The sequence below is a fragment of the Vipera berus genome (assembly GCF_964194415.1).
Source record: "Vipera berus genome assembly, chromosome: 14".
Taxonomy (NCBI): Eukaryota; Metazoa; Chordata; class Lepidosauria; order Squamata; family Viperidae; genus Vipera; species Vipera berus.
In genome coordinates, this window is record NC_138217.1 from 13027241 (window position 1) to 13054091 (window position 26851).

The following is a 26851-nucleotide window of genomic DNA, read 5'->3' on the forward strand; positions in this document are numbered from 1 at the left end:
TCGGTTGTTGCAGACTCCGTATGTATAAAGCTGGGGAAGTCCTTGTCCCTCATCCAAAGTGAGACGTGCGGAAGCAGTTTTCCCAGATCTTTTGACAGGTGGTCCTCGACTTGCAATCATTCATTTAGTGACCGTTTAAAGTAACAGTGATGCTGAAAAAAGTGGCTTGTGACCCGTCCTCAGTTACGACCACCACGGCATCCCCACCGGTCAAAATCTGGACACTTGGCATCCAGTGTCCGATGTCCAAGGATCGTGGAATTGCCATTTACAACCTTCCCTGCAGTCTTACAACCAGCAACATCAATGGGGGAAGCCAGATGTGCGTAAATCATTTAACAGCTGCAGTGTTTCACTTACCAACCTGGCAAAACAAAGTTGTAAAATCAGGCAGGATCTCACTTAACAACCACCTGGCTTAGCCATAGAATCCATGCTGGCTGGGGAATTCTGGGAGTTGAAGTCCACCCATTTTATTTTTTTATTTACGCAGGCAAGGACACAGAGAGAGAGAGAGAGAGAGCCCAGGTTTTTATTTATTTATTTATTTTATTTTTATTCGTTAAACTTCCATGCCGCCATCGGCCAAGGAAGCAAAAGGCTCAGGAGGGACCAAGAAGCCCATGCTCCACTCGGCTCCTTCACTCGACGCCTCGAGCATGAGCGGCGGCGACCGCGCTGACAGAAAAGGGCGGGAACACGCAGGCCCCTCCCCTCCTCCGCCCCCACCAGCGCGAGCCGGGCGGGGATCCGCGCTTGCGCGGCGTGCTCCGCGCTTGCGCAGTGAGCTCCGCCCGCCTCTCCCGCCCACCGCCTCGGCTGGCCTCCCTGGCGGCCTCGGGCCTTTCTTCCCTCCTTCGAGGCGGGGCGGAGCCGGCCGGGAGGCTTCATTGTGCGTCCGGGCGCCGCCGCCGCCGCCGCCGCCAGCCAGGCCGGGCCTCCCTCTCCTCCTCCTCCTCCTCCTCCTCCTCCGGCTGCTGCCGCTGCCCTTCCTCGCCCCCAGCTGCCGAGCGGCGCCGGCGCCTCAGTCCGAGTCCCTCCGCCCCCACCTCAGCAGCATGTCGGGCCGGTCGGTGCGGGCCGAGACCCGCAGCCGCGCCAAGGATGATATCAAGCGGGTGATGGCGGCCATCGAGAAAGTGCGCAAATGGTGAGGAGGGGGCTCGGGGAGAGGCGGGGACCCCCACCCTCGGAGACGCCCCCCGCCCACCCCATTCAAGACCCCGACCAGGCTTTGCCCCCCCTCCCTAGGAGCGGCTCTCGCGGGCCTCGGGAACGGCGAGCCGAGGCTCTGGACTACAACTCCCATCGGGCCTTGGCCGGCTGCGGGGGCTGATGGGAGTTGAAGTCCGGGACCTCTTCTCCCCGCTTTGAAAGTCGGGGTTCCTCCTCCCTTTGGAGGTGGGGGTTTCTCCACTCGGTTCCTCCCGCGCCCCCCCCACCTGGCCACGAATCCACGTGGCTTCCCTCTGGTGGGGCTCCCTGCCCCTCCCTCCCTGCCCTCCTCTGGGCCCTTTCTCCTGCCCGGCCGGGGGCTTGAGATGCAGGGAGGCCGGTCGGCTATCTCGGCTGCTTGGGTCCTTCCTGAAGGTGCTGGACAGCAGGGACGGTCCTGCTCCTCTGAGCACGGTGGGCATGGGATGGATAGTCCGTCCACAGACTCGCCAGTTGCCCTAGTGGGAGAGAAGATTTGTAGCTGAGGGTTGAATCGTGGGGGTCCTGGGTGCTCCCTGAGCCGGGTGGTTTTCTTGCAGGCGTTTCACGACCCGACTAGGGAACATCAATGCTTGAAAGGAGAGGGATTTTGCGGACAGGAAGACGATGTGGGGTCCTTGGTGCTCTTTGCGCTTGGTGGCTTTCTTGCAGACGTTTCATGATCCAACTGCACTGATGATGTTCCCTAGTTGGGTCATGAAACGTCTGCAAGAAAGCCACCAAGTTCAGAAGAGCACTAAGGACCCCCACATACCTCTTCCTCTTCTCTGCAACCCCCCCCCCTCCTCTAGTGTTGATGATATTCCCTAGTTGGGTCATGAAATGTCTGCAAAACAACAACCAGAGAGCACCAAGGTCCCCACTCTTCAGTTGTTTGGGGGGAGGTATTACTGGGGTCATCTGCTGCCTATGCTGAATAATGAATATGGGGTTTTCACCACAGAAGATATACTATGTCATTAAGATGCGACTTCTCTACGTTCTCTATGAGTTGTCCTCCTAGCTGCTATTGGTCTTCAGGGCCCGTTTCTCTGATGTGTCCTGTTCCATTTTTTTTCTATAACTGTTAGCTTAGGATGTTCCTTAAAATGTCCAAAGTATTATGAGAGAATATTCTTTTGAGAAGTGCTTTGTTGTTTTAAATTTATGCCTCAAGTCAAAACTGCTTGTTTGTATTGTTCTATCGATTTTAAGTTCTGAACAGAACCAGAAAGAGGTGCATTATTGCTATTTCAACTTGTCTGATATAATGAGATTTTTGTATCTTTGGTAAATCCATCCTGGTTTATTGAATGTTTGCAGCATGTAATGATTGCGTTCTTTTTGAGAAAGGTGGTATGACTTCTATTGTGGAATTTTGTATGGCATAATTAAACATAACACAGTGAAATGGTTATTCAGACCCAATAAGCAATAATTGTGTAGTTTGGTATCTTTGGATCAGATGACATCTTAAAACGTTCTTCAAGAAAAGTTTAAACCCATTTCATTGAGTTGCATTGTGCCCTTCCACAATTGATTCCAGTTCATAAATCACAATTTTTTTAGCTGATTGTTAAAAGCAAGCAGATTTTAAGAGAAACACTTTTTCTTACAGAACAGTTGATTAGTTTTTTAAAAAAATATAATTTAACTGAGAGAGCAGTCTTGTGTTGTGCAAGGAATCAAGGTGCTTTCCCCCCACTCCCACACAGCAATTTCCAACTAGAAACTTAAAAGATTCTGAAAAACAGAAACTCAATGAGCTCATTTAGAAATGAGGGAATTGACAGTGCTGGATGTTTTGCTAGTTTTGCATGGTACTTGATTCCCCGTGATGGAGGGGGGAAGAAAATGCCAATCTTTCTTTCTTAACTGCTTAACAAACAAAAGTGGAAAACTTTTGGCTAGTGTTTTCAGTTGCTATAGTAACTGTGAGCAGGTGATCCTACTACAGTAGCTCAATACTTCAAAGGGAGATTGTTGATGTTCCTGACATTTGAAAAATTGTTCATGCCAGTCATTTGTCTCTCTGCAAGGACATTGGGCTCATTTCTTCCTAATAAGTTAACAAAACTGCTCAGCTTGTTCTCTTGGGGGACAAAAGACCAATTATCTGCTCATAAATGTATAATGGTGAATTGATGACAACATCATCAGCCTTCCGATTTCATTATTTTTTTAAGTGGAAATTTTGGCATGAAATTAAAACTTCACTGAAAGTTGAAAATTAAAGCTGGCTGTAGATAAGTGTCATTGTGTTAAATAGCACAATAGAAGCCAACTTGTACCAAGTATTCCAGGCAATACAAAATGTGATTAAATCAGAACTGAAGAAACCCATCCTTCAGGTAACACAGAAATTCAAGCATAAAATTGTGAACAACTTTGATACGGCATCATTTTGTTTTCTTACTGGACTGGAATTTTAAGTGTTTCCTGTGATGGGGCTTTCATCCACTTGATTTGTGTGTGCTTTGACATTTCTACAAGAGTAATACAAATCAATGTGTATAATTTGTGTGGTGGGTTCAGAACTGCTTAGTTCAAAGCTGTATTTAGATGCAATTAAAACTGTACAGTGCTTGAATCTATTTTTTTGTAGGTAGTGAATTTTCCATCTGTAATAACTAGAAAAATATTTTTTTGCAATTACAGGTGGAGTGATGAGTTTATGGGTAACTCTTGTTCCCCCTTCAGTTATTTTGATCAACTGGGTGGCAAAAATAAAAGAGTTTGGGATTGTGTCTATGTTCATTGGGGGGGGGGAATCCTTGGGACTTCCTAATTAGTATAGCTAGAGTTTGGGCTGTTGCCACTATTCCTCATTCACTTGGCAATCCAAGAAGTTTCATAGCTCCAGGGCCTGGAGTTTACAGATCCAAAATAAGATTATTGTTTCATAATTCCAGTCATTCTCAGGGGAAAAGTTAAAGGCAATGGATTTGAGACACAATACTGTATAACAGACAGCCTTCATGGGAAATATTTATAACTGGCAACAGTTCACTTATCTGAAAACTTGGGAACCAACAAACCATAATTTTTCTCATGTATTTTTTTTTGCCAGTATCCTTCTACACGCTGATTGACAAAGCATGTGGTTTGGTTACTTATGATGGTGTATCAAGATCATTCTTTAAACTCTCATTGAACAGACCACCTAGAAATTCATTTTAGATACTTACTTTAAAGACTTATCTATAGTGCATTTTGAAATAAAATCTGTGATTGAATATTCCTGATAAATACAGAGAATTTAAAAATAGACAGTTTGACTTTATTTCGGATAACCAACCCCCCCCCCCCACCACCACCACTTTTAGCCACTAACAACGGTTTCTATCATTCCTGCAAGTTAGATAATGTACAGCAGAGAAATAAACAGTGCATTCTACAGTGATGTGTAAAAAACTACAGTGTATATCATATGTAATGCAGAAATCCAGTTTAAAGAAGAAAACCCTTATGCCTGTTTTGCCCTCTTCCATTAAGATGTATGCGATTTGTGTAATACCTGACACACCGTTATACCATCAACAGGGGAAATTAATCTAAAATGAACTGTGGGCTCGTCATGACGACATGATTTTGTTTGGAATCATCTCAGACAAAGATGATGCAAGCTTTGCTTTGTGTGTATAGCCCAGAAGCATGAAATATTTAAGCTAGGACTTTACAAGTTAACGGTGGTGATTTAGGGAATATCTGAAGACACCCCCCCAAAGTGAAGTGATTGAATGTGTTAATGTTCTTCCATGGTGACTGGAAAACAGTGAATGCTGGCAATTTTGGATACCGGGAAGACTCAGTGGCCAATGATTCTTTGTAATGTTGAATGACTTGCTGGGTTTGCTTTATTTAGATCAGCTATTGAGAGCCGATATGTTGCTTTCTTTCTTGAGTTTCTGCTGTTGTGAGAATTAAGAAGGCTTTCAGCAAAGTGGTTTCTTTAACACTACTTGAGTCCAACCTCTGGTTGAGTTCTACAGATTTCCAGTGTCATCTCCACGGGACTTGTTGGGGTGGATTGCTTGTGGCTTGGTTAGATGAAGGTTTTGAGTTCTTTTTATCTTGGAAGGCATTCGGTACAGATTTCTGCTGGATCAGTGTGCATTTTTGGAGCCAGGTTTGGGGGCCAGGGTGGTGCTGTACGGCCTTCTGTTTACCAGATGGCTCTTTCTCCCTTTACTAGATTTATCTGCTTGAGCATATAATGAAATAGGAACGTGAAGTTCCGTCTTGCAAATATTTATTTTAACCCAGCGTAGATGCTGATGAGGTATATTTTGAAGCATGTAAGTGATAATATACCTTTATTTCACCTTCAAACCCAACTATTTACTGGGGAAACTGTGTATTTAAATCCTATTAAAAGGCCATGCTTATTATCTGATTAAATAATATTGATGTGAGTGGTAGTCTGATCCAGGAAATTAGAAATTCTTAGCATTCTCTGGCTAACATGTCTGCATAGGAGATGTTTACCCCGATTCACCTTGTGCCAGTTAGTTATTCAGAGAAAATGGTTTTTATAAAGCAGATCTACTTGCATGCCTTCTCTTTGTTGCCTGGGTTTTGCACAGGGGCTTGTAACTAAATGTTTATAATTTTGCCACTTTCTAGGGAGAAGAAATGGGTGACGGTTGGTGACACATCCCTTAGGATTTACAAATGGGTGCCAATAACAGAGCCCAAAGTAGATGATGTAAGTATTTCATGGTACCCCATTAATTTGAAAGTTTAGAGACAATGACTCTTTTGGCAGCGTAAATGACATCATATTGAATATTAAATATTGAACGTTAAATGTCCTTTCTGTTTTACGTGAAACTTTGCAGTGAACCCTTTGATAGCAAAGGTCTTATGAAAAGATTTCCTCTCCCATTGTGGGAAGCCACATTTTTCAGCTCACCCTCAGCCTCTTAGGACTTCCTGATTGCATCATATAAGAGAGTTCGGCACCACCTGTCCTTGCAGTTACCTTAGAACCTGTAGTGTGCCCCTAGGCGTAGCTGTTACGTTTCCACCCATCTTGCCCGCGGTGGTGCCACTCAGAACAGACCTCGTCAATATTAAGTCAGGGCCTTCTACGGCATGGGGCTGTCACTTTGCCATCTGCCTCTGATTTTGATCCTATTGCCCGACCCTCACGCTCTTTCTTTCTTTTTGCATGAGGCTGCCTTTTGATCGTCTGGGTTTCCTTTCGCTGAGCGGGCTCTGTATATTGAGAGCAGAGCGGTGCAGCTGGTACTTTCTCCTTGGAGACCAATTACGTCACCTTCTAATTGAAAGTGCCGCATCCTTTTTCATGTGTGTTTTTCCCCCCCACACAACGGATCCTATTGTCTTTCTCTGCTGCTTTATCTTTTGTGATGGTGCTGGGGTGGGGGGAGAGACATAGAACCTGGCCCTTATGCACCCAGCAAGGTTTGTGGTTCCTTATTGACCCAGTTACTATCACAATTAGTATGAATCAGTAGTATTAAAAATCGGTAACAGTAGACGAGATTTAAGACAAATTCAGACCAGAGCCCATCTTTTGGATTGTATCGCCATGTATAAAAACATGCTAATGTCATAAATGAACATGTAGAAAGAAGAAACCAAAACCTAAAGTAGGCTTTTTGAAGCTGTGTAATGATCCTAGGCAATATTCCTTCAAAAAAAGGTTCCACCTTTCTGTTTCCAATCAAATTTTAAAAGACAGACAAACTACCCAGCAACAAGGTGGCTTAGAACAAGGGATCACCATAAGAGTGGCATAAGATTCAGACTTCACTGGGAAAGCCTATCTTTCAAGCTAGCCGCACGCAAACTTACCATCTTCTTCTCCTTTCTCTCAGAAAGCCAAGAACAAGAAAAAAGGCAAAGATGAAAAGTGTGGTTCTGAGGTGACGACTCCAGAAAACAGTTCGTCTCCTGGGATGATGGATATGCACGGTGAGTGGGGACGGGGGGGGGGGGGGAGGGACTGCTAGGGACAGCCAGCACGGGGAACGCTAAGTCTTCCCTAGGAGCAATTTTAGATTTAGCTTTGAAGAGTAACAACTGACAAGTGCGGAATAAAAAGGCACTGTTGAGGCTTACAAGTCTCCTGCTGAGAATTGTGGCACTTTATTTTTCCATAGTGTTGTAACCAAAAGGCTGTATATATATATATATATAGGGCTCTAGCTTCGTGCTGATTGCATTTTGTGGCCTTTTAAATAAAGTTTTCCAAATTCTCATTTAAGAGGAGGTTTTGAGACACGGGATAGCTGTGTCCCTTGGAAGCCTCCAGCCTGATAAAGTTGAACCTGAAAAATTAAGATATTTTTTTTCTTTCCAGAAGCACATGCTTAACATTTAAAGTGAGTCATTACATGTTGCCATGGTTACCCTCACTTGAATCTGTAATTTTCCCATTCTGAATATCTCTCCGAGAGGATAAATGGGTGAAGTGGTAGCTTTTCTTAGCATCGTTCAGCAAGTGCCTGAGTGGGGATACTGTGATGTCAGCAGTTGTGCCCTGGACAATTTTCGTATTAGGCCAACCTGTTGGACTTCAGCTTCTGTAATGAAGCACTCTGGGCACCGAATGTCTGAACTGGCCCTGCATTTCTGTTTTAATTAAGTGAATTTGCGAAATGCAGATTCGTGTGGCGCTCAACCAGGTATTCATTTTGGCAAGGGTGGGCTTGAAATCTCATCACCTGGATTTTGTGAGTGCTGCTCTTCAGCCTGTCTCACCAAGCCAATCTCTCTTGTTTGCAGATGACAATAGCAACCAGAGTTCTATAGCTGATGCTTCCCCCATAAAGCAGGAAAACAGCAGCAACTCGAGTCCCGTGCCCGAGCAGAACTCGACAGGGCAGGTAGATGGTCCTGGCTCAAAGTCGGACGATACTCCGACGGATGGAAAAGAAGAAGCTGGGTCGGAAGGTAACCATGGGGTTGTCAGGTTGAGGAGCAAGCTGGACATTAAGGCCAGGAAATTTATTAAAAAGATTTCAATGGGGTTTCACAGCGGCTTTTCCTAAGGGATTAGAGCAGTGTTTCTCAACCTTGGCAACTTTACCAAGCAGTTGTTTTCTCCCAAAAATCTTGAAAAACATGTCAGGAACTTTGTCCAGCATACGAATTTGTCATTATTATTGGGACTTTGAATTCTGGATCACAAATTACCAGCTTGTGAAGTCTTGAAAAGGAGATACATTCACGCCTTGCATCCCTCCCTCTCCCCAGAAATTATCTGTGTCGCAGAAACACTGCCCAAATATTTCCAAAGGGTTTTAAATCACATTGGTTAAACGCGGTGGCTCAGTGGGTTAGGACGCTGAGCTTGTCGATTAGAAGATGGGCAGTTTGGCGGATCAAATCCCGAGTGCCGCGTATCGGAGTGAGCGCCTGTTACTCGTCCCAGCTTCTGCCAACCTAGCAGTTCGAAAGCACGTAAAAATGCAAATAGAAAACTAGGGACCACTACGGTGGGAAGGTAACAGTGTTCTGTGCGCCTTTGGCGTCTAGTCACGCCGACCACAGGACCACGGAGACGTCCTCGGACAAGCGCCGGCTCTTCGGCTTTGAAAGGGAGATGAGCACCGGCCCCTAGAGTCGGAAACGACTAGCACGCGTGTGCGGGGGAACCTTTACCTTTACCTATATCTTCTGTATTGCCTAAAATACCATGCTTCCCTCTAGTGGTGATTCAAAAGGATCCTAGTCAGCTGCTGAGTTAATGAATTCTGTAGAGTTCTGCTTTTTTTAATCCTCTGGTTAAGGAAAAAGCTCTGTGACAATTTGTATAATTAGATGAAAAGTACAGTTTCAGCCTTTCAGTTTAAAGTTTTTTTAAATTAAGTCCTCTTTTTAAAGTGCTCAGTGCTTGCCATTGGCAGCTTTTTGTTTCTCCCTTGCTTTCCTGTGGAAATTTTTTTTTCTTAGAACAAGTATGTACGATCTTCAAGAACAAAGTAAAAGTGCCTGCCTTCAGAACTCCAGTGGCAATAAAACTCAACCAGCTTCTCTTTAATTTCTCTTTAATATGATGATAGAAGTGAATTGAAAGCAACCTTTGGTCGGATGATTTGAGAGCTGTTTTCTTGTCATTTTTCCCCCCCAGATGCATCTGATGAACAGAATTCGCAGTCTTCAATGGAGAATTCCATCAATAGTTCGGAGAAAGTTGAAACAGAGCCTTCAGCGGAAAATGACACAACCACAGAGACATCTAAAAACTCTCAGGTAATGAAAAAAAAACCCTCCTTTTATGATGCTTTTCTGCATCTCTTGGTTTAAAGCTAAACTGTAATTCTAAATTCATGGAAGCCTGAGACAACCACTTAGCTAGTCAGCTGCCTGAAATAAAATCTGGCTTTCCTGACCTACTGATGGAGCTCAACTATTTGTTGCCCCTCTGACAATTCCTTAGCTATGAGGTTGAAGAACAATCTCCTGGCTGAGGAATTCTGGGAGTTGTAGTCCACCCATCTTAAAGTAGCCAAGGTTGAGAAACACTGGATCAGAGCATGCTCTATTTCCTAATATTGAATGTTAAAAAACTGGAAAGATTAGTCATCTGGAAGAGAACCAATTTTGATAAGCTAGTGCTGCCAGTTTTCTTCATTTTAAAATTCTAATAAGAAAACATGAAGATTGGATTATGGATAGGAATGAAGTATTTTTTTCCCCTTCCAAATCTTTAAATGTGGTGCCAGCATATTCTGCAGTACAAGAAATGTCTAACCCTTTGGATTGTTTATAGCCCACATGGAGTGTAAGCTTCAAGGATGTTCTTTTGATATACTTTGGAGAATTTTCAAAGATTTATTTAAATACTCATTGTGATATAGAAAAGAGCCACGTAAATAGCTGTGCACAATGATCTTCCGGTGTAATCTTGTACAGAAATAAATTCTGCGATTTGGAAAATTATACAATTAACTGTGGTCGGACTGAAGAGTCTCCTTTAATAGTGGTGTTATTTATTTCTTTATCCTCAAATATATAAAAATAACCGATTAATTTTATTCATTGCTAACGCTAATTCTCCTCTCCCCACCCCTTTCTCCCTCTTTCTCTGCATTAAGGACTCTGAAGGAGTGCCACCTCCTAAAAAGATGAAAGTAGAGGCTCCCTCTCAAGAAAATATGGATGAAATATAAACTTTAGATTTTTCCTGGGCGGTTTTTATGTAAAGGTACATCAATGGGCTAAATTATCAAACAACCGTACATAAGCATCTTCTCTTGGACCAGGAGGGAACTCCTATAAACTTTGCAAGTTACCAGGCGAAAATCCAAGGAAAACCAAGCAAACGTTTAATCTCTTCAGACACTGAAAACTTTTTTTTTCCTGTGAAGCAAAACTGTCGAGCATTTAAGTTACTGTCTCTGAAATGGTTAGAGTAAACACTCAGGAGAGGTCTACGCACTGTTTCTAATTTCAGAATTACAATTATGCTGCTGATGTTTTTTTTCCCCCCATTCTCTATTTAACATTATAAGATATTTAAGAATGGTACAGGTCAGGTATTCTCTTCACATGTGAAGTTCACTGTTCTGATGTGATGTCTCTTTCTTTCTTTCTTTCTTTCTTTCTTTTTTTTGGTGCCTTGTGTCCCAAAACGAAAAACAAACAAAGCAGGGATAATTCTGCAACTTCTCTTTTGCGAAGTAGCCTGTTAGTACAATGCCATATAAAATATGTTCCGTTGTTTTTTTTAAAAAAATAAAATACTCTGGTGCTTACTGTCCTGATAAGAGATAACATGAGAGAAATTAAGAAGCCATTTTCACAATTGGAGGGCGAGCGGATCCACGCTTGATTTTCCTGTACCTCCAAGGCTCACTTCCTTTTGGGAATGCACCGTGTTGAAGTTTAAATTTTCTTAAATAAGTAAACCTCTCCTGCACTGCCTTGTGTGCCCCCCAAACCTCCTTGCTTTACAGACTTTCATAGCGGAATAATGCATCTTTTAGGCTGCCCAACATAGCCTTGTTAAAATTGATTGATTGGTTTCACTTAAATTAGGGTTTATTTGGTTACAAAAGCAATTATGCGTTTTAAGTACTTGAAGCTGGAAATCTGTCTTTGAGCTTTCTTGTGGCTTCATTACAAATGGATGCACGCTGAATGCCGGTGTAAATTTTGAATAGATCTGTTCTCCAATCATTTTTAAAGATTCAACTGGATTTTACCGTTTTGTTCTTTCATGAGATGTTGACTCTTGTCCAACATTTGTGTACTTGAGACTCCTTTGTTTCAAGATTTGCCTGCAAATACAGCTTTGTGATTTTCGGAATCTCTCGTTCAGACAGCTGTGTCCTGTGCACGCTTGACCTGGCCACAGAAGTTGATTTAATAGAAGCTGCAAAGGGCAGAGTGACTTACGCATTTGGGGTGCTTTTATGCCAGTTTCTGGGGGCAAAATCTAGTGAAATCAACACAGCTTCGGTCGCAACAGATTTGCACTTTGTCATTTTCTAGTGGGGCTATGTTGCGGTTGGACTTGCTAGATTACACTCATTTTTTGTGCACCTAAGGACTGGATAAGCTCCTACAGCTCCTTTGAGTAGGTGGGAATATTCTCTGTAGGAGAAATGCTTATAAAAAGCAAAAGGCAGCAAATGAGAACAAATGCATTTTGTCACAGCAACTATTAAATAGTTACGCCTAGTTTGCTATGGAATTAGTAGGTGGCCTTTAAAAAAAAAGCTTCCAATCCAGACACTTCCCTTAATAATTGCTTGTTTAAAAGATACATATTTCTGATTTCTCCAACAGTGAAAATGGCTTTAGTTTTGACTGCTGTGTTGCATTTGCAATTAATAATGAAAAAAGGTTGGGTGAAGTGAAGGTGTCAATTCTGACTGTCCATCAAATGTTTATAGAGGCGTTAACTGCAAGAAAGAGGCCGTGCATTTAAATTTGAGAAGATCTTCTCATTTTTGTGTTGAAATAAATATTTACAACTCATCAAAATTAAATTTTCTTGCAAGTTATTCATGACAGCAGTGTGCTCCTTAGAAAGTCTCTTTGTGCTTGGATCACAGATTCATTAACTATCTGAAAGAGACGTATTTGCACAATATACAGAGTTAAATGCTAAAGTGATATTTTCTCTCATTGGTGTATCTGCTTCAGACATGGCAATGACTGGTTAAATTGCAGTTAGTGTGGACATGACATCTTTAACCAGGGTTTGTGGGGGTTTTGGGGGGGGACATGTCGGCTGATCTATGAAATAGACAAATATATTTTTTGAAGTTTTAAAAAATCGTAATTATGTAGCTTTTAATTGATCACTCAAATGGTCCATGGCTCTAAAACCACCCTGTCCAATTGTCTATAGAAGGTTCGATTTTTGTGGTTGTGCTTTGATGTTTTTTTACAAAGTTTCCAAGGAAATAAATAGGCTTCTTTTTTTAAGTTCAAAGCTGAATCCTGTACTTAAACGGATTATATATATATATCACTAAAATACCTCAATTATTTCATTTGGTAGAAAAGATCTATTGGCATTACTGACATTTGATAAGTTTAGTGATAAAGCTGGCTTCTTAATTTCTCCTGTGGCCTCTGCAGCTGATTTTCCATGAACTTTAGATGAATTCTGCAGCAGGAAAAATGCTCAGGAGTTAACTTTGAAGAATAGCGGTCATTTTGTCCTTCCATGGCTCAGAAAAACCAGCATCCCCCTAGTCCTCAACTGGCAATGCAGGCAGCTGGGTGGAGCTGAGAGAATTAGTTGTACGAATTATTCCTGTTAATGTCTGTGTGCACCATTTGAACAGGTGGGTGGGTAGGTGGAATCATGCAGACCAGATATGCAGAATTGCACAATGGTGTCTAGATTGCACTTTGTGTCTTTTTTCGAAGTGCCTAATAACATGGATAGGCCCTTCGCTCGTGCAAGCTTGTTACACTTTGAACTGTTGGAAAGTTTAGCATTGAGAGCCAGCTGTTCAGGATGTGTGTGTAGGGGGGGAATCTCCATCTCTTCAGATCTAGTCCCAGATCCAGTTTGGGTCTGGCTTTACTGGGACTCGGGTTCAGCAACTGGTTTGATTGCAGATCCTAAGGTGGGGGGAGAGAATTAAAATTTTGCATCACAGTGACTGGAAATTCTCGTGTGAATTAATAGTCATCTGCCAGGCCTGCAAAGGGGGGGGGGGGAGGAATTGTGCAGCCCTAGAAGGGTGCTGGGCCGTATCCAACCTTAGTCAGAAATAGTGCAAGAGTTCTGAAGTGCTTCCTAATCTACAGTTGGGTTATTTGGCCCTCCAAGCAGGTAGCCATAAGCTAGCAAGGTAATTAACTGACTTTGATTGAGATGGAAGCTATACGAACAGGCAGGTGTTTTTTTTATAGCCGAACCGTTCGTTTCTGAAATTCAGATGCTTGGGGAAAGAGTTAAACATTCCAAAAAAGTGCAGGCACTTTAAGAACAACAATTAATGAGGCAGCATAACAGTTAGTGGCTTGATGGGTGGGTGGGAGATGGGAACTCTGAGGAGCTAGCTTTCTTCGCCCTGAAACCATGGATATGTTTTAAAATGTTCTTTATACAGTATCTAAAGGCCTGCTAGCGAGGTGTAAAGAATTTTGTGGGTTTTTTTTCTTTTGTTGATGGGGTTTTTTTTGTAAAGAAAACACCTAACTGTTTTTTTCACCACCTTCAATGATTTTGTGTGTGTTGTACAGCAGTATAATTTTTCCACTTATTTATTCCATCAGTAGCTATGGTTTGTACAATGTACAATGGTTTCATTTAGAAAAATAAAAATTAAAATTGCGAGAACTGCAGCTTGTGACGCTTTTCATTACAATCATCGCTGGGTTCAATTCCATTATCTGTTATCTTGGATCATCCTATCCGGTGGCCTGGTCGATAAATTTTTCTCCTTGAATATCGTAAGTTATTTTATTTGTGACATTTAGAAACTGCCCATCACTCGCAGGGTGACTGTTCAGCCAAAATAAGAGTTTTATATAAAATATCTTGCTCTGCTCTTAAATTTATAGAACTTTTGATGTGGGGGGCTGCAGGAGGGCTTGTCTGGGAACTAGGCAGGACCCCCTTTTGCACAGGGGGACTTGAGGCAAAGGGGGGGGCAGCTGGGGCAAACCATCCTGTAGAAAAAACTCTAGACCGGGAGTTCCCCACCTCTTTGATCCAAGGACCCCTTTGCATTCTTGAGAATGGGGGAGGACCCCCTCCCAAGAGTTTTGATCTGGGTCCTATCGGTACATACTGCGTTAGAAATAAAAATTTGAGAAATGTTTAAACGTGTTTCTTTTCTGACCTTGCGGAGCCCCCAGGAGCCCCTTTTGCAAGCCGAACGGCTTCCCCTCCACGGATGCCAGTTCAGGTTGAGGGGCTTCAGAGCTAAAGACCCCCCCCCAGACCGAAGCTTCAGCTCTGCAACCCCCTCCCCCCCACGCCCCGGGACTCCGAGCTGGGCGGCAGAGGTTGAAACGGAGCTTGGGGTCCTTCATCCGCCCAAAGGGGGAGGGGGAGGCCGAGCTTGGCCCCCGGACCGGCCTTTTGCCTTGGGGGGGGCTTCACCTCCAAGCCTGGGCCCGGCAGGGCATTCCGGAGAGCGCGACCCCGGCTGCGGCCGCCCGCGTCTCTCTCTCTCCGCTCGGGAAGGGATCAGGGCGCGTGGGAGGGGCGGGAGGGCGGGGCCAAGGGGAGCCCTGGCCCCGCCCCCCGCACGCGAGGAAGTCCGGCCGCCAGGGCGTTCCCGGCCAGGCCCCGCCCACCCGCGAGGGCCGTGGCGGCGGCGGCGGCGGCGGCGATGGCCTCCGGCGTGTCTCTGCGGGCCGGGCCGGCGGCCCCTCTTCCCCGGCGGCGGCGGCGGCCCCCCGCGGCCCGCCCGTCCTCGTCGTCGTCGTCGTCGGGCGGCAGCGAGGGGGACGATGCGGCGGCGGGGGCGGCGTCGTGCGGGGCGTCGTGCGGGGGCCCGGCGGGGCCCGGCGGGGGCTGCTCGTCGGCGGGGCAGATCATCCACTCGGGCCACTTCATGGTGTCGTCGCCGCACAGCGAGCACCCGCCCAAGAAGGGCTACGACTTCGACACGGTCAACGAGCAGACCTGCCAGACGTACCGCTTCGGCGGCTGGGCCCGCAGGGAGGCCGCGGCCGGGGGGGGCCGCCTCAGCATCGACGCCTCGCTGACCAAGCTCTTCGAGTGCATGAGCCTGGCCTACAGGTGGGCGGGGGGGGACAAGGGGGGCGGGGGGGTGCAAAGGCCGGGGGGGGGTGAGAGGGGGCCGCTGCTAGGCTAGGGCTGGGAATATTGGGGCCCATCGTGGAGAAAAAGAGCCTTTGTGGGGCGGGGGTCTCTCCCTCCCCCTCCCCCCTGATTAGGCCATTGCGGAGCGCTGCACCCGGCTGTAAAGGTGAGCCGATTTGCAAGCGCCCCAAATGTGGTCACGTGACCTGGGGAGGGGTCTCTGCAGCTGTCAGAGCTCCAGAACTGGGTCATCAGTCGCTCGGGTGGGGGGGGCTCTGTCGTAACTGTGGATAGTCGCCACAGTCGCGAGGACTGCTTGTATTTCTGAACGAAAGAACAGGACTTGAATCTGGCACCTTGTGGATTGTGTTTTTAATATTTCTGGGTTTCGTTGCTTTTTAATTTCTGGGTTTCTGATCCTCCGGCTTTGGGGAGTTGGATGTTGCCTGGGCAGTTAAGGACATGTTTATGTTTTGGTCACATTTACAAGTACACTAAATCCAAACAACGCATTTGTATATACTAAAACAAAACCCCAACCTATTTGTTTTAACCATCCATACCTGCAAATGCAATGTAAAGATTACAAATGAAGTGTGTTCTTTTGAGAAAAAAAAACAAACAGGCTGAATCTGTGGCTGTAACTACCCTGAGGTTGTGTGTGGTTTCACCCAGCAACAGCTGTAAGTGTACAGTATTCTGCTCTGCTTTGAGGCTGATCCCATATTAGGAAGTGCAATCAACATATGGTCTTCACAGAACGAACTTGAAAAGCATATTTATAATGTGGAATTTATTCCAAGAAGCATTTTGCTTGCCTCTCACTGGGTGCTGGTTGCAAGAAATGTTTATGCTTCAGCAATTTGCTTGCAGAGTGTTTACTTTTTTTGAATAATGGTGAGGAAATAGAATGAATCTGGATCGTAAGTAGTGCTGGAGAGTTCCATCGTAACCCCGAACAGTCGCTAAGCCAGTGATTGTAAGTTGAGGAGTACTTGTATTCTGGATCTTGTAATGTTCTGGTAAAGAAGTGGTTTCCCTGGAATGAAACTCTCTTCCTGAAAAAGCTGCCTTATCAGCTGAAATTTACTGTTTGCTCCCGTGCGCTATATCACGTTCTCAAACTGGTCTGTTTTCCTGCTGATAGGAGAGTCTGTTTTATGACTCAAATGTAGCCGGAGTTTCCTCATTTTAAGTGCCTCGAAAAAATGGTTATTACAGGGAAGTGGAAAGTTGTCCCTCTCTGGCATATGAATCACCGCAGGTGCAGAGGTTGGGACGGCTCAGTGCACATGAAAAATGCAATACAGGATGTGATTATTATTATTATTATTATTTACATTAAATTTATATGTCATCCATCTCTCCTCCCTAGATTGCTTATTCGCCTTCTGCTTGGTTATATTTTCCTATATTTAATTTTTGTCACTTCTAGAAGTTCTAGTCTTACCTGGACATCAGCTATTTCTACAGATTCCTCTCCTTCTCCTCTCTTTCTTCCTCTCTCTCCCCCTCCCTGTCCTTCTCTCTCCCTCTCTTTATCTTCCTTTTTCCCTCCTCTCTCTCCCACTCCCTTTTTCTCCCTCTCCCCCTCCCTCTCCTCTCCTCTCTTCCCCCCTTCCTTTCTCTCCCTCTCCTTCTCTCTCCCCCTCTTTCCCTCTCCTTCCCTCCCTCTCCCTCCTCTCTCTCTCACTCTCTCTCCCTCCCTCCCTCTTCCTCTCTTCATGGGAGAGCTTGTGAGATCTTTCAGTAGATAATGTGTGAACGCTTTCCTGGAGGAACAATGCTGGGCCTGTGAGGTGTGACCTGTGCTGTTCCTGAGTTTTGTTTTGTGTTACTAATTTACTTCCCAGCGGAAGCTCTTAGCGGCCCACTTCATTTCCTGTTTATAGAGAGAGTTTTGGCCTGTTGTGAAATATGAGGCACCCTTGTTGCTCTGGAGCTGATTTCGCTTGTATGCGTTGTTCTTAGCTAGACAAGAAGGAGCATCCACTTATTAGGCCAGTGGAAAAAAGAAAACTTTTCCTAAACCCAGGTGTGGAATAAGATGCTTTGGGCTATGAGGGACACCGAAACTGTCATAAGTACATGCCAGTTGCCAAGCCTCTGAATTCTGATCACGTGATTGTGGGACTGCTGCAATGGTCGTAAGCGTGAAAAAAACAATCGTACGTCACTTTTCTTAGTGCCATTGTGACTTTGGACGGTCACTAAATGAACCGTTGCAAGTCGAGGACTTCCTGTACAGCAGATTCCCCTTGGGAAGAGCCGCGTCCGTCTTTCCAATAGAGGAAAGAGAGGGATGTTGCTCTTCCTGAGCACAGCGGCCAACTTCTTTTCCCTGCCCGAATCCTGACGGTGATAGTTCAGACAGGAGCACTGCAGCAGACTTGATTTTAAATCTAGCAACTCTGCAGGGTTCAGATGGTCTTAAAACGGTGCTTGGGAAAATGCCTGCCTGCCTGCAAACAGAGCTGCTTTAGCTTCTTTTTGAAAGCGTAGAAGCAAAGTAGTTCTGGGTGTGCTAAAAGTAGGTTTCATGCCACACCTAAACAAACAGGCTGAGAGTTTGGGAGATTGTTTTATTCTTGGTGCAAATAAGTGAAGTGTGAAAGCGTTCGGGTGCTTTTACAGCTTCCCACGTGGGAAAACACCTTGGCGTTTGGGCTAGAATTCAGTGTTAAATCATTTCCCTCCTTCCTTCTCCCTAATTTCACTTGGTCCACTTGGATTTCGAAGAGCTTCTTGTTCCTCTTGTATGGAAGGGATCTACCGCCTTCCTCTGTGGGTCGAAACAAAATCTCTGCGCTTTGTTCTGCTTTGCTCTCGATGGCAGATTTTTCCCCCAAAGCACCCTCTCTTTTTCATTTCCACACCCAAACAGTCTTTTTTGGCATTGGAAAAGCCGTGCTCGGAAAATAAATACGCCAGGGGGGGTATCTTTAATCCAGTTATATGCCCTTCGTTCAGAAGACGAGGGAAGAAGATGTTGCTCATTTTGTCAAGCTTGTCAAGCGCTCGTGGTGTGTCCCTTTGCAGGCTGCTGGGGGGACCCTTTCACCAGACGCTCGCTGCATTATAGGATAATAAAGTGCCACTTGATAAGACAGCCACTCCAAAGTGCTAAGTGGAGGCTGCTTGACCATCTCATCGCTTGAGGCTGTCCCCGCGGTGCAAAACCGCCTCCAGTTTGGATAGTTCTCTGGCACCGGTTGGGCCAGCCTGACTTCCTTGTAAACCACTCCGGCTTGTCTTCTCCTGATAAGGGCTAGCCAGAAATCTGGATTTTGTCCCAGAGCAGATGCTTGATGGGGTGGGTCAGCCACTGTCCCTTCGCCTCCAGATACAATTTGTAGCTTTCAGCAGAGATCCGTTGTTGGAGGAGAAATGAACAGATTGGACAACCATTTGTCCAGAATGGTATAGGGTCTCCTCCTTGGGCAGGGCTTGGACTAGAAGACCTCCAAGGTCCCTCCCAATTTAGATAGATAGATAGATAGATAGATAGATAGATAGATAGATAGATAGATAGATAGATACATAGATAGATACATAGATAGATACAAAGAGAGAAAGAGAAAGAAAACTTTTATTGGCCAATGTGATTAGGCACAAGGAATTTGTCTACGGTGCATAACCACTCAGTGTACATGCAACACAGCAAAATAATAATAATAATAATAATAATAATAATAATAATAATAATAATAATAATAGTAGCAAAGTAATAATCATAATGACGATACCAATAATAAAAGGTAGTGGATCAGATGAGATCTATTAATTAATTTAACAGATTAAAATCGGTTAAAGCAGAGCTGGGCAACTATGGCCCTTTCACAGTCTGTCGACTTCAGCTCCCAAAATTGCCATCTCATGAATTCTGGGAGTTGAAGTCCACAGGTCGCAAAGGCCCATAGTTGTCCATCCCTGTGTTAAAGATTTTTGTTTAAGGTCTGGGCAAAGATGGCGACGAAAGCAGCAAAACCCCCTCTTCATTAATTGCCACCATATTGGCCTCTTGGTCAGCCGAGAAACACTTTGCAGGGGGGGGGGGGCTGCGGTGTCTCTCAGTGTGTGAGAGGTGAGCCACTGCTTTTCCAGATCATTTGAACCAGATCCTCACTTGCCTTTGATGTATTTATACACCCTCGGGTTGTTTAGAGAACATGATGCAACCCTGGATGACAGAAGAGGGTTTCAGATTTCTCCACCTGTTATATGTCAGAAACCGCTCAGTCTTGAAGTTGGGGGCCTTGTCCGGCTCCGTTTCCTCCAGTTGGAGAGGTCCCCCCATGAAAAATTGGACTTGTGATTGTTTTGAAGAACTGCAGACAAACCCTCTTGAAGTGTGAAATCGACCCAGGATTGCCACCTATCCTGAATGTTGGCCCAGAGGTGGAAATTTATAAGGTCCCCAAAGGGCTTGACGATTCTCGTCTCTTGCTGTTAGATCTTGTCCAGGATACAGTTCCCCTCGAGCCAACTCAGTTTCCCAGGAACTCAGTTGTCATAAAGTTTGTGGGAACATTTGTGAGGCCCATCTGCAGCTCCTCCTCCATCCTGGCCCTCGGGCACCCTCCAATCTGATTTCATTTGTTCAGAACTAGAGTGGGGTTGGACTACTAGAAGACCTCCAAGGTCCCTTGCACCTTTTATTGAACGAACGTTTGCTTGAAGAAAGGTTGTTAGTCTTGACTTGAGGAGAGCAGGATTAACACGTCTGCTTCCCCAGAAGAGAAATTTGAATTCTCTAACCTATACCACGTATGCATCACACACATTATCCTTAGGAGGAACTGTGAAGCGGAGCCAAAAATATATTCTGGGTATGGAGACCGTACGCTACTTTCGGTTTTGGCCTTGACCCTGGGAAAGATTTCCAGCAACCGCTGTTTACGGTCCAGAGGGAAAATGAAGGAAGGAGCTGCAGCGTTTGAAGTAAAAACTGGGGCTTGCGTGCATGAGGTTTCTTTTATTATTGCTTAATGCTTTCCAGAAGACTTCCGGTGGCGGCGCGGCGCCGTAGACAGCCTTCCCGGGCTGCCCGCGGCTCAGCTGTTTGTTTTTTCGCCCGAAACAGCGCCGATCAGCTGTTCGGGCGAAATTGAAGCCCCCTCCTCGGGAGAAGAGGAGGGGGTGAGGCCCCAGGTAGGGGTAGAGTTCTCCAGGGCCGCCTGAGCTTGGAGCTTGGGCGGCTGAAGGATTGAACTCCCCCGAAGCCTGGGTTGCTCCCAGCTGGCCGGCGTCTCTGCTCCGAACTTCTTGGAGCGGAGCCAGGCGTCTGCGAACCATCCCTGCCTGCAGAAAGGACTATGATTTAAAGGAGCAGGCAGAGCGGTACAAGAGACAAAGGTGAAGAGATTTATTTTAATATACTCTCTAGCTTGTTGGACTTTGTAAACTTTTGAAAGTGCGTCATAATTGAGGACTAAAAGATGGCGGCGAAACCTCCCCCTAAAACTCTTCGGAGTGGTGGATCCTCGCCAGTGCAACAATCATCACTACAGGCATTGCACCCTCCTGAAGCGCTGACACCGAAGGATTTACGAGATGCTTTGGATAAACTTTTGGAATCAATCAATCAATCAATGGCAGATAAATTTGCGCAGATGGAGGAGAAACTGGAGAAACTGGAGGAGAGAATGGAAGAGAGGATGGAACAGAAGCTCAGCGTGATGAAGGTAGACATTTTGTCCTCAGTGCATAAAGTGGCGGAATGTGTGGAAGAATTAGATGAAAAAATGGATGATTTGGCTCAAAGAAATGCTATATTAGAAGTAAAGGCTCGAGAGAATGAAAATATAAGAGACAAAGTGGAAAAGGAGTTAAGCTTGGCCCAATATTACCAGATGCAGTTTGCTATCAGAATTAGAGGTTTAAAAGAGGATATTAAAGAAGATTTAAAGCAACTGATCTCTGAGGCTCTTGAAGGGGTATTAAACCAGCCAGCATCTGAAATAAGAGCAGCTATGGATAAAGTGTTCAGGGTGAATTCATGGATTGCTAGGCAGAGAAAGTTGCCTAGAGATGTGGTGGTTTATTTTGCAAAAAGAGAAATTAGAGACCAAGTTATACAAGCTGCCTATGATGTTAAAGTGGTGATTGCTGGACAAGAAGTTCTGGTTTTAAAAGAAATTCCTCCAAGGATCTTAAGGGGAAGGAAGGACTATGCATTTCTTGTGCAGGAGCTTAAGCAAAGAGATATAAGGTTCAGATGGGAGATCCCTGAGGGGCTGATGGTGATGCATGAAGGTAAAAGGTACCGGCTGATTACTGTGAAGCAAGCGCGTGATTTCTATAACAATGTCTTAAAAGCAGCCCCATTAACACTTCTGGAAGCTGGAAAGGGATCTGGAGAAGGAAAACATCAAGAGGATGGAACAGAGGAAAGTGGTGTTGGAGGAGATCAAGCTACAACTTCTTTGGATGATCCTAGAGAGCAAAGAGTAACGCGTGCTGCTTTAAAACGAGCAAAGAAAATAAAAGAACAAGATCAGCAAAAGTCTTCAGATTCTTCACAACGTACATATAGTCAAGCTGTGGGAGGAGCACGGCCTAAAGAAATTAGTCCTATCAAAGCTGTGGTCCAAGAGCTTTTGGAGGATATGCATGGCAACTAAATTTCTAACCTGGAATGTTAATGGATTAAATTCACCGCAGAAGAGGAAGAAAGTTTTTCAATACTTAAAACAATTTAAGATAGATGTTATATGTTTGCAAGAAACGCATATTAGAGTTTTGGATCAAAAGTATTTATTGAACTCGAGACTGGGTACGCAATTTGTTGCCTCTGCAGAGAATAAGAAAAATGGAGTGGTTGTTTATGTTAAAAGTGCCTTAACAGCAGACTTAATTGAAGCAGATAAGCATGGACGATATGTTATGATTGAGCTGTTGTTAGAAGGTAAAAAGACGCTTTTAGTTGGATTATATGCACCTAACCAACAACAAGCTGATTTTTTTAGCTTACTTCACACAAAGATTACCCAGTTGGATTATAAATCTTTTATTTTTATGGGAGATTGGAATGGTGTTTTGGATGTACAGCTGGATAAGGCTGGAGTTTTTAAGCGCATTCCAAGTCATGCAAGACTGCCTAAATCCTTTTTTGAAATGAAGGATGACTTGGAATTACGAGATATTTGGCGTGAGAGACACTTCCAAGAGAAGGATTATACCTTTTATTCTGACAGACACCAATCTTTTTCAAGGATTGATTTTATTTTGTTGACTAATGACCTTTTTCTGAGATCTAAAAAGGTGAAGATTTGTGCGAGAATTATCTCTGACCACAGCCCAGTTTGGTTGGAGATTGATGAGGAGAAAAGAGACAGACGCTCGTGGCGTGTAAATGAGAATTTGTTTAGAAATCAGAAAAATGTGGAAGAATGTAAACAGCGGATGAAGGATTTTTTTGAGATTAATATGAATAAGGGTACTTCTATGGACATGGTTTGGGATGCTAGCAAGGCCTATATGAGAGGGGTGTTGATATATATGAACAATAGACATAGACGTGCAGTGGAAATTAGAAGGAAACAACTGGAGAATGAAATAAAGGAAAAAGAAAAGGCTTTGATTTTGAATCCAGAGGATGTGAAGATTAAGGAGGCTATTAGATTGCTAAGAGGACAATTTGATAAATTAATGGCAGATCAAGTGGCAACTAATCTGCGGTTTGCTAGGCATAATACTTTTTGCAACGCTAATAAACCAGGCAGATGGTTAGCTTATAGACTGAGAAAAAAGCAAAGGGCCTCTAATATAGATAAGATTGAATATAAAGGAAGGGTTGTGTTTCAACAGAATCTTATTAAGGATGCTTTTCTGGATTTTTATTCGAAATTATATACTAAGGAGGAAATTAATATAAAAGATATTGATATATATTTGGAGAATGCTAGCATCCCGGTTCTTACGCAAGTACAAAAAGAGGGGATTAATCAACTGATTACAGAAGAGGAAATTTTTACAGCTATTAAGGAACTGAAGGTGGATAAAGCACCAGGCACTGATGGCTTGACTGCGGCCTATTATAAAAACTTGCAATTAGAGATGATAAAACCGTTAAAGGAACTGTTCCAGACAATCCAGAGGGGGGGAGAGGTGCCCCCGTCTTGGAGAACAGCTTTTATTTCTTTGATTCCGAAGGAAGACCAGGATGCTACTCAAGTTAAAAATTATAGACCGATATCGCTTTTAAATACAGACTATAAGATATTTGCTAAGGTCTTGGCTAATAGACTGATGAGGGTCCTGCAACAGGTGATTCACGGGGACCAAACGGGGTTTATTAGTGGTAGGCAAATGAAAAATAATGTGAGACATATAGTTGATGTGTTAGAGTTTTTGGAAAGGCACAACCAGATCTCTGCAGCGCTAATCTTTTTAGATGCTGAAAAGGCTTTTGATCAATTGAATTGGCAATTTTTGTTGAAAGTCTTAGATAAAATGGATTTTGGCGAAAATTTTTTGCAGCCGATTAGGGCATTATATCAAAAACAAACTGCCCGAATCATAGTTAATAATAGCTTGACAGCAGTATGTAATATTGAGAAGGGCACAAGGCAAGGGTGTCCGTTATCGCCCTTGTTATTTGTGTTAACATTGGAGATACTATTGACCAAGATTCGGAATTCAGAAAAAATTAAGGGAATTCAAGTTGGAGATCAGGACTATAGATTGAGAGCATTTGCCGATGATCTGGTTGTTACAGTGACCCAGCCAGAGAACTCTGTTGTGGACCTGATGGAGATAATAACACAATATGGCAAAGTTTCTGGATTTAAAGTAAATATACAGAAAACTAAAATTTTGGCTAGAAATATGACAGTTTCACAGAAGGCTCTCTTAGAAGGATTAACTGGATTTGAGATTGTTAAAAGGGTTAAATATCTGGGGGTGATTTTGTCGCCCTCTAATACAAAGCTATATAAAAATAACTATGAAAAATTATGGGGAAAAATTCAAAAAGAATTGGAGAGTTGGCAAAAATTGCAATTGTCTTTGTTGGGACGGATTGCAGCAGTGAAAATGAATGTCCTGCCCAAATTTTTATTTTTATTTCAAATGATACCGATTCTTAAGAAAGATTCTAATTTGGAGGAATGGCAGCGTGGTATCAATAAATTTGTCTGGGCAGGGAAAAAGCCACGAGTTAAACTTAAGATTATGCAGGATACTCGTGAGAGAGGTGGCCTTAAGCTGCCCAATTTGAAATTATATTATGAAGCTGCTGCATTAGTAGGAATAAGCGATTGGATTAATTTGACGCAATTGAGGTTATTAAATCTTGAGGGCCATGATCTGTTGTTTGGCTGGCATGCATATTTGTTGTATGATAAGAAGGTAGATATTGTGTTCAGGATGCATATTTTAAGACAGGCATTGCTGAGAGTTTGGAAGAAGTATAGACATAAGTTAAGCAGCAAGATACCATTGTGGGCAATTCCAAAACACGCAATAGAAAATATACATGCTGGCTTTAAACATGATGTGACTACGTACAAGGAGATTTTAAGTTTGGAAAGGAATATTTGGTGCTTGAAAGCATATAGCCTGTTGCGAGAAGAGAAGGTTGTCCAAACTTGGTTTCAATATATTCAGTTACGGGCCAGGTGGAAAGAAGACCAGAAAAATGGATTTATAATGACTGATGAAAATTTGATAAAGCAAATTAGAAACCAGGGACCAGCACATATTAAACGGATATATCTTGCATTGCTGGAGATTGATTCAGAAACGGAGCTTGTTAAAGATTGCATGATAAAATGGGCCCAAAACATTCAGGAAGTTATTACAATGGACACCTGGGAGAAGATTTGGGTGAGGAATGTAAAATTTACTCAAGCTCAAAATTTAAGAGAGAACTTTTACAAAATGTTTTATAGATGGCATTTAGATCCCAAAAAGCTTGCAAGTATGTATCCGAAATACCAGCCTAAATGTTGGAGATGTGGTGATGAAGATGCAACATATTTTCATATATGGTGGACATGTAAGAAGGTTAAGGCTTTTTGGATAAAAGTCTGGTGGAATATGCAGAAGATTTTTAAACGGAGGATAAAGTTTTGTCCGCAATTTTTTTTGTTGGGAATAATTGTTGACGCTACAGTTGTGGACTCTAAGCTGATGTTGAACTTAGTTACGGCAGCAAGACTTTTGATAGGTCAATATTGGAAGAAAGAGGTACTGCCGACTATAGAAGAATGGACTTTAAAGGTTTCCGACCTGGCAGAGATGGCGAAGATTTCAGCCTATTTGAAAGATCATTCGCAAGAACGTTATATTATGGAATGGAGAAAATGGATTGAGTTTATCCAGAACAAGTATAGGGTTAAGAAGTTTTATGTAGCATTCGAATGAGTCTTCTTTCGTTTCTTTTTCTTTCTTTTATGCTAGTTTTTTTTTTATATACATTTATTATGGTTAAGGTGTGTTTTATCCTATATAAGCTAGAGAGTGATGGATTTTAGAATCTATAGTCTTTAGTATATGGTAGTTTATGATTGCTTTTTTACATACATATACCTTGTATTTAGCTCTGGGAAGTCGGGGGGGGAGGGGGGGTGGAGGGAGGAGGGGAGGGAGGGACGTTGGGGGGAGGTAGGGGGGGTAGAGGGAGGGGGAAGGGTTTTTTTTTTTTTTTTTTTTCTAATGGAAAACTGTATTTTAAAACTTTTCAATAAAAAAAAAAAAAAATGCTTTCCAAAGCCCTGGTTGGCATCAAGGCTCCTGGCTATTCCGCCCAGAAAGCTTCAAAGGAGATTTTCCTGGAGTGATGGAACAGAAGGGGAGGCAGCTGTCACGCCTGCCCTGTCTAGACTTAAGTCCGTCACGGCTGTGGGCCCTTACAGAATTATTTCAAGAATAATGTCATTAAATTGAGGAGCAGGAGGGCGAATGGCTGGCAGCAGAAACCAGAACAGAGAGGTGGGGTGGGGTTAGCTAGCATCGGTTGGGGAAGCTGGTCAACTCAGAGACAGCCAAAGAAATCAGGAGTGTCGAATTAAAAGTGGGGATTGAAGAGGTCTATTGGTAGGAGGAGGGACGTTGCAGTATTCCCCAAACATGCAAATTCCCATCTTGTGGAACTTTAGCTCGGAACTCCTTTGGCCATTTTACCTGGAGAATTTGTGTGTGGGGGTGTGCTTTTCTAGCCTACCTGGTGGAGGAAAGCTTGGAAAGAGAAGTACCTTCCTGATTTTTCAAGATCTAGAACAGCGTTTCTCGCCCTCGGCAACTTGAAGAGGGGTGGACTTCAGCTCCCAGAATTCTCTAGCCAACATGGGTAGATTTCTAGCCAGGTTGCTGGCTGGGGAATTCTGGGAGTTGAAGTCCACCCCTCTTCAAGTTGCCGCAGGTGAGAAACACTACCAGTTTGGCTCAAATCAGTCCTTCCGAAAATAATTCCTTTCTGCTTTAAAACAACTC

At 43.8% G+C, this 26851-nt stretch overlaps 2 protein-coding genes across 8 annotated transcripts in view; both read left to right on the plus strand.

The window, feature by feature from the left end:
* The first annotated feature begins 869 nt into the window (after positions 1-869).
* On the plus strand, positions 870-14169 carry BCL7A (BAF chromatin remodeling complex subunit BCL7A). 2 transcript variants are annotated; one of them, XM_081338937.1, is made up of 6 exons: positions 870-1150; positions 5821-5902; positions 7041-7137; positions 7951-8118; positions 9299-9420; positions 10266-14169. In XM_081338937.1, the coding sequence occupies exons 1-6, from the start codon at positions 1059-1061 to the stop codon at positions 10338-10340; spliced, it is 636 nt and encodes a 211-aa protein (XP_081195063.1). In that variant the 5' UTR covers positions 870-1058; the 3' UTR covers positions 10341-14169. The 2 variants fall into 2 exon arrangements, with proteins under 2 accessions (XP_081195063.1, XP_081195064.1); XM_081338938.1 differs by having other exon boundaries at positions 7951-8051.
* A 794-nt stretch (positions 14170-14963) lies between these two features.
* Positions 14964-26851, plus strand: part of MLXIP (MLX interacting protein) — a 40819-nt gene continuing 28931 nt past the window's right edge. For 5 of the 6 annotated variants that reach the window (XR_014027905.1, XR_014027906.1, XM_081339043.1 and 2 more), the window contains exon 1: positions 14964-15391. Coding sequence is in view for 3 of the 6 variants with exons in the window: in XM_081339043.1 (XP_081195169.1) it covers positions 14979-15391 (413 nt within the window). In the remaining 3 variants the exon portion in view is untranslated. The remainder of the gene's footprint in view (positions 15392-26851) is intronic. The other variant, XM_081339046.1, reaches the window with a different exon arrangement.